This window comes from Gavia stellata, chromosome 9 (assembly GCF_030936135.1).
Source record: "Gavia stellata isolate bGavSte3 chromosome 9, bGavSte3.hap2, whole genome shotgun sequence".
Lineage (NCBI taxonomy): Eukaryota > Metazoa > Chordata > Aves > Gaviiformes > Gaviidae > Gavia > Gavia stellata.
Genome location: NC_082602.1, coordinates 23,366,064 through 23,373,884, shown reverse-complemented (window position 1 = coordinate 23,373,884; position 7,821 = coordinate 23,366,064). Strand labels below are relative to the sequence as shown.

Sequence of the window (7,821 nt, the reverse complement as noted above, 5' to 3'; positions counted from 1 at the left end):
TTTTGTGTTGCAGTCCATTTGCTGAACAATTACCTCTTCCTGAGCTGCTGGACAACCAGATACATTAAATCTTTCCACACAGTTTTGAGAAGGTATATTATTTACTTTAGCTTAAGAAAAAGTGATAGATTAATTACATTGCACATGCATACTTTACAAATGTAGATATACATTATCCTGGGGTTTATTTTTTTGCTTGCATGATGTATGGTGACTCCTGGGTAATAGCAAGGCATCTCCTCCAGCATCTTTGTAACAGGTCTCTGTCACACCATCACCAAATTAAAGCTCAGTCCAACAAGCTATGAAACTATAGGACTCTGTTTATTCCTATAAAAGACTGAGACCCTATATCTGGATCTCAAATTGAAAAAAAAAACCATGAATGTTACAAGACTTCCAGGACTATTAAGCTATTCCAACAGTACTTAAGAATATTTTAAATGACTGGTCACAGTTTATGCCAAAACCATTGTTAAGATACACATATTTTATAATCTAGGGCTATCAATATATTACAAGGCAACACATTTACTCCAGTTGTCAGGCCAGCTTCAGTATTTAGTTATTAATTATCTCAACTGCCTTTTTTTTGTGTGTCTGTTTGGTAGAGAATGTAAAGCTAATAACATTAATGAGACATTCTGCTACTTTTATTCTGTTGCTTTCAAAGCTCAAAGAAACTTAGACTGTTCAGACACTGCAAGTTGTCCTGAAAATAAGGTCTTGTATTCACTCTTAATTACTCAATTCAACATTATAAAAAGCCTAATACCTATTATTAGCTATACAGCGCCACAGTTGTGCATTGGTAGTTTACAGACATAACACATGACCCCTTTTCACAGGCATTTATAATTTATACACAATGATGTGACAGATAGACATGATTATCAGACAAGAAGTGCAAAATGGCATGCAACTAGTTGCTTTCAACTTATATGCGTTATCTTCCATTTCAACATTATTAACTGGCTCACAGTGTGGGCAAGCACCCCAGCTCACACTTACATTTTGTATACATTGAGCTTAATACAATCTTTTGTATTTTCACATTCATAACATCTTTAAACTAATGATTACTGACATTTAAATTCAAGTGGAAAATCCGAACTACAAGCATGCTTTGTATATGCATTCTTCAAGTTACACAAAGCCTACAAGCTATTCCACTCTTAAATATGCCTACTTCCAGGAAAAGGCTGCATAAGGTACATTTTTATTAGATTATTCACAGCAATAAAATCATATTGTGCATACAACAGCAGATCAGTCTCCTGCTGCGGTTGAGTAGCACCTGTTTTCAAATTATTTCTGAAATAGTTCTACTTGTTTAAAACTCCCACTTTGCTGAGCTTCAGCAGCAGTCCAGTGTGGCTCTCCAGGCTTAGACATGCTGTAGATGCCATCTTTGTGTAGTTTTATGGATAAAGCCACAATTAGAAGGTAAGTTCTAATTACACAAAAAATATCCTAGAACATGCATGCAGCCCACACCTGGTGCATGCCAGTGCTGAAGGGACATCAATGACACTTTTGGCTAATGTGACAATGGGAGTATCTGGTCACCTCACCTTGGTCAGAGAGACATGATGCAATGCGAGATGAACAGCAGACATCTCTGCCTTTGAAGATGACACAAAGAGTATCAGGACTAAACAATCAGCTTGTGGAGATGCCAGATCCAGTTATACGTACAGATTCCTGTGTTCCTAAAATAACTTAATGCTGTAGAATTGTCACAATTACTTTCCCTTCCTATAATTTTATCTGGAAATGAGTATTAATCAAATCTATGAATGGGAGAATTATCTGCACAGATTTTTTTCAGACTCCTGAAGCTTCAACCTTAACAGATATGTGCCAGTGAATGATACTGGTATCTCACAGTCAAAATGCACAACTTCACTTGCAGTAAGTGGTCATAAGAAACACTTTTTCCCCCCGGTACTGCAGAAAGCTTGGATGCACAAGTATTAGCAGACTAAAAGTTACTATAACAACAAAAAGATGAAGTGGAGAAATATTGAACTGTTTGACAGCTTACTGACTCTGCAGCACTGATGGGCACTAATCTGTTGGGATCCTCCCTGGCTTTTACGCACACGTGTGCAAATAACCATTTGGGTTGAAACCCGTCCTGCTAAACTTAGTTCATTCCAAAGCAGGCTGGAAAGTTTGAAAAATACCAAGCGAACCATTTTTGAGCACTACTGCTGTGAAATGTTTGCATGTTTCTAGCGTTTTAAGCCAGTTCCAACACTGACTTATCAAGTGCACCACTTTAATAGCTATACAGCAAATTTTTAAGACTCCTGTCCACTGAAAGACATCACAGACAAAATTTAGATCTTCAAAGCCCAGTCTCAGCTTTCACTAACATTTGTACACACCCACCTTTTCTATAGTCAATTTCCGAGAGTTGCACTTTTGCACATGCTCTGAAATGACTCAGCCTTAACCATGTAAAATGCATTAGTATTGATCTCCTGCATCCCCCTGAAATTTAGAAACAGGTCTTCTTCTATCTCTCGTATCACAGGAGCTCATCCTTTACAAAAGACTTCACATAAAAAGCATGTTCTTCTATGCCACAACTCAGTGGTTAGTGCAAGTTACCAAAAAAATCAACTTCATTTCCATCTTCTATTAGAATTTTCTCTAGTCCATTTTTTCTACTTCCCAGGAGGTTAGTAACATAGGTTGGGGAGCTCCTCATTCCCTTCTGTTGAACCTGTTCTAATTTTGTAGAGTAAGCATTCACCACCAGTGAATGTATGTGCATGTGCACACACATACCATGGGACACTCAGTTCTGTCTACGGGTGGAGGGGAGGGCTGGAAGGGGGCCTGAGTTCCAGCTGCTGCTCCAGTGAAAAGTCTACATATCTTAGGCAGCCACTAAGAGTGCCACAACTCCTTGCTCCCCTTCTTGAAAGGGAAGCCGAGCAGGCAGTGAAAACTGTAATGGAAGTCTGAAGCAGAAGGAAGCACATCTAACACAGAGTAAGGTGGTGGCGAATTCTCAGAAAGATGCAGGATTTAAACTTGGATGCCTCTCACTAGAGTTTCCCGCTGGCCAAGCCTAGTCACTTCCTCACTCAGTGCAACAGTAACCTGAAGTCCACCTGGCGCTGTGTATCCTCCCTCACCCACTGCACAAACAGTCACGAAATTTAATTCAGAATTTTGCACTGCATCACTAAAGAGGAAGTCCTAGAAGTTAACAGTGGCAAATGCTCAGCAGTGTGGTCTCCACATCCTTTAATGCTACACTTTTAGTTAACAACCTTGGGGTGGCTTAGAAATATTAATTTAAGAAGCCATATGTATTTTCAATCTTGTATTCTGTTTAGATGCTTGAGTTCAAAATAGTTGGTTTAATTGTGACATTTCCCATACTGCTGGGCCTTTGTCCTTACACACACTTTCTTCCTTTGAACTGCAATTCAAATTTCACATACTATTAGTGTTACATTCCACCAACAGCACATACTGTAACTTATGAGTATATTATTTGAATGATAAGCAGACTCTTGAAATGTTTCAAATAAAAGTCTTTCAGCAGCATCCACACAGGCCAGGCTTCTTTTGAAATTACATCAAAGGTAAGAAAGGTGCCCAAGGTTCTGATCTCTTCTTCTTTTAAAAAAGCACAGAGGTGCCTTGTATTGTGCAGCATGCAGCAACAATATTAAAAACTGACTTGAAAACAAGGTATTTCAGAGCTGGATTTGAATATCAAATTAGGTATCAGCTCAAGGGAAGGAGGACTCAGGCATCACTGTAGATGATATCAGTTCAATGGTCAGCTATTGAAAAAATATGGAGAAAACATATGAAGAAAGGTGTAGAAGATAACAATTTTTCACTTTACAGTGGAGCTACAGCAAAAGCATACTAACCAGTTAAATGGTAGAGAGAAGGTAGACTAAAATTCTGCTCAGCCTGTGTTAAAACAAGAGCTAGAAAATAATCAATGAAGTTAAAAAGGTGTGTAATGCTTTCTCCACACATTATGATTACACTGTGGAACACATTATCAATAAGCGCAGTTCATGTCCAACCGCCTAAACAATATTCTGAAAAAGCTCAAGCATTTTATTTTATGGCTAACAGTAACAGTCAAAGTAAATTTGGATAGCTTGATTTTTTGCAAAAGACAATAAAGCCAATGAGACAAGGTTTACACCAATCCCTAATGACTGGGAGTGGAGAAAGAGAGCCCTGATGCTGGGGACAAATAATTTTCCAGGTGGGTTGCAGGCATTTTATTTCTCCACTGAGAGTACCAACCACTCTTCCCAATGCCAAGGGCAGAACCTGTCTCTTAACGTTGCTAACTGTCAGATATTACTTCAAGGAGTCCCATCAGAACAGCAGAAGTGCCTGCTGACGTGTATCTTTATGCTGTCAGAATTCAGAATTGACACTATTTACTGTTCTAACAATCACACTTACTCCTAACCTTTCTAAACGTAATCTTTTGGTGTGCATAAAACAAAGAAAATGACCAGGGAAAGTAATTTCTCAAAAGCAACCCTATAAAGCTGCACTGGGCACGATTCAGTCTGGCTGCAGCAATGCTCTGAATTTACAAATTCAGATTTTATAATTAAAATCCTGTCTTGTGCAAACATTTCTACCTTTATATTACTAAGTTTTCATACACGCAGAGAGCAACAGAGGTGGATCTACCTAAAAGGTGTGGGATGCCACATAGGGAAGTCCTCTGAAACTTCCCTAGAAGTGACTGGGAACACTCTTCCAGCAATGCTATTCAGCCTAACTAGTCCAAGCAACTGGACAGCAGAAAATCGCAATTAACGGATAATAAAAACCATGCACAGACTGATAGATGTAACATTACCAGTATGCAAAAAATTAAAATGAAACAAATTAAGAACTCCAAACATTAAATTCAGATTGTTTATTGTAAACAGAATAACTCTAGCACTCTGTCATACTGGCTGTGTCACATGCACCCAATTCCACATCAACTGCTTAAAATAGCACTTGCAAAAATTACAGTTATGTAATAATAATTTATGGTTTCTTACATAAACTAATTAACAAGCACTAAAATTGAATTACAGTGTATTCTAGGTAGTTTTTTATTGCTTGTAGACACTGCAGCTTTGGATCCATGAAAATGAACCCATTAGTATATGCCTGAGTTTATCAAAATTTACTGCTATATCAAACTCAGAAACTGTAAAATGCTGGAGAACACTTAAAAGCAATTGAGAGTTCCTGGAAAACTACATGGGTTTCCACATCCAGTCACAGAACTTCGAAATTCCACATTTTTTTCCTCTGGAAAACATGATTTGTGAGCTTGTGTTATATACACTGCCATTCCAATTTATTTATATAATTTGTTAAAATTAGAGTTGATAGTACTTCCATGAATATATATCTATTTATTTTTACACACAATAGAAGCCATTTCATTTTATTCACCGTAAGAGGGGTACATTTAAATACTAAATTCCAAAATATATATTTTTATAATATGTTGTCAAAACTTTTAATATATATAATACAAATACCTTTACTAAAGGAAAACTATAAACAAAAGCGAAATGCAAGAGGGTAAAAAGCCCACTTTATGTGAAGGGTCCATGAAAAATGTGGTGAACAGAGACACCTTTACTGTTTTTGCTTATACTATGTTTAACTTTTTTTTTCTCCTCAGGCTACAAAAAAATGCTAGCGGCCTTCCTTAGCAACAGGTTACATCACAAACTATCACCAAATTTATTGAAAAGATATTGAAACATGTACTGTTAACCTTTAAACCAACTTCTAAATACATTGTATTTATTCATTTAGAAGAGACTCTCAGATAAACACAACTTAAGGCCATTACCCTGTCAAGCATTCATTTAATTTGGCTTCAGAGCCAGTGTAAGAAGGAACATTGATTCAATGACAAGAACAGATCTATCGAATATACCAGCATTCTGACATATGACAACATGCATGTCACATCAGGGCCTTAGTTTCAGGCTCTTTCAACAAGAAGCAAACTCTCAGTAACACCCCCAATGAGCAGATTTTGTATCTTCAGTGCTTTGCATACTCTATCCCGTCTAAATAATTACAATCAATTTTATGCATTAAACAGGTAAGAGAACTTAGTAAGATGCTCCCTTGCCTTTTTCTATTTGTGGGCTGTCCCAAGCACACCACCACCCTGCAGAAGTCAATAAACTTGGTGCAGATTAGACACCATATATTGTTTTACCATTTTACTAAGTTATGGAATATATATACATATAGTATTTCAGCATAATTCTTGAGCTGTCTGGGTTTTGCGCAGCCTTCTTAAAAGAAGCAGGAACAAACATTTTGTGATGTAACCTGAACCACACCCTCTGCTATAACAATACTGCTAACCCAGTACTGCACCGTCCCAAATGCCTTCCTGAAGGACAAGAAGGACCCATACAGATATATCAGAACAACGATATATCCGATTCATTCATTACAGGGCCCATATTTGACATTCACCTGTTCTTGAGTCAAGAACTAACGTGTGCTTAAAGTTATTTGCACTAGTAAATACTTTGCTGGACTGAGACCTAACATAACAAATGAGGCAAAATAGACTGAGTTCTCCATCGGTACATGTGCAACTGAAAACAAAAAAATGACAGCAAATAAAGTATTTTATATACCAAATGGAAACAATTCACAGTAACTCTGAATAACTGAACAGGATGTTGACAGTATCAAGAGACTGGGACACCACTTTTGAAAACAAAAATAGGATGCACTATTAAAGTGTTTCCAGCATTTTACTAGTTTTAATATAAAACGTCCCCAAATTTGTATAGAAAGATTAAAATCATGCCCATATCTTCAATTATTCTCATTAAGACAATTCTCTCACTACTGTGTTGTCAAATTTCCTTTTTTTTTCCCCTCACTGGTCTTCATAAAACTTAATGCAACCAACATCTTTTCTATTTAAGGATCAATTAAAAAATTATCATTCAGCACGTCACTTCAAAAAAATGTGCAAGTCTCTATTTTTAAGAAAAATTGTTGACCCCATCCCAAAAAGAACCTACTTTTCTCACCCCCTCCAGCCCCCAGTAAGATAATTATTGGGATAATAAACAGTGTTTTTCAGGAGTAATAAGGGTATTTCAAGCAATTTTGTTTGCTCTGGAGGGTTATTTTATCAAAATGAAAATTTGAAGGGATATACTATTTTAAAAATATACTGCATCTACAAGTTTTTTATTATTATTGTTTCAGTTGATTCTGGTTTTCAACAGGTTGTCTGTAATATAAATGACACATGACCACAACTGATTTTTATATACTCTCTATCCCTAACACACAGCTAATGTCAAATGAACCAAGAAGGAATTCGGGACCTTCATAACGGACAGAACCATTTATCCTAATGATCTTTAATAATTTTGTTCATCATGAAGCCCCCTGAAACCATGTCAGTACTGATCATTTGCATTTCTTCATCCATTGGGGTTCTTCACAGTTTTGCAGCCATGAAATTGATATGTGGTTTCACCAGTGGAAAGAGTGGCAGACTGCGCTTGAATTCTGTCATATTTTCAATCACACTTGGCTGCAAAGAAATGTACGCAAGAAAAAGTCTGCTAAATATCTTCAATCAGAAAAGTGAGAAATTCCTCGCTTTTCATTTTAACTTTTGCTACAGCTATATAAAAACACATCTTTCTTGCTCTCTCCTACAATATTAGTGATTCACATTTCATTATTACAGGATCCCCCAAAATATACTGTTACTTCTTATTAAATAAATGGTTTCGTATTTACTCTAGA

General features: G+C 36.8%; 1 protein-coding gene across 3 annotated transcripts in view; it reads right to left on the bottom strand.

The window, feature by feature from the left end:
• Nucleotides 1-4,879: 4,879 nt before the first annotated feature.
• The window catches only part of IDE (insulin degrading enzyme), a 68,248-nt gene continuing 65,306 nt past the window's right edge, over nt 4,880-7,821 (bottom strand). For 2 of the 3 annotated variants that reach the window (XM_059821241.1, XM_059821239.1), the window contains exon 25: nt 4,881-7,603. In XM_059821241.1, the coding sequence (XP_059677224.1) occupies nt 7,508-7,603 (96 nt within the window). In that variant the 3' untranslated portion in view covers nt 4,881-7,507. Of the gene's footprint in view, nt 7,604-7,821 lie in introns of all 3 variants that reach the window. The other variant, XM_059821240.1, reaches the window with a different exon arrangement.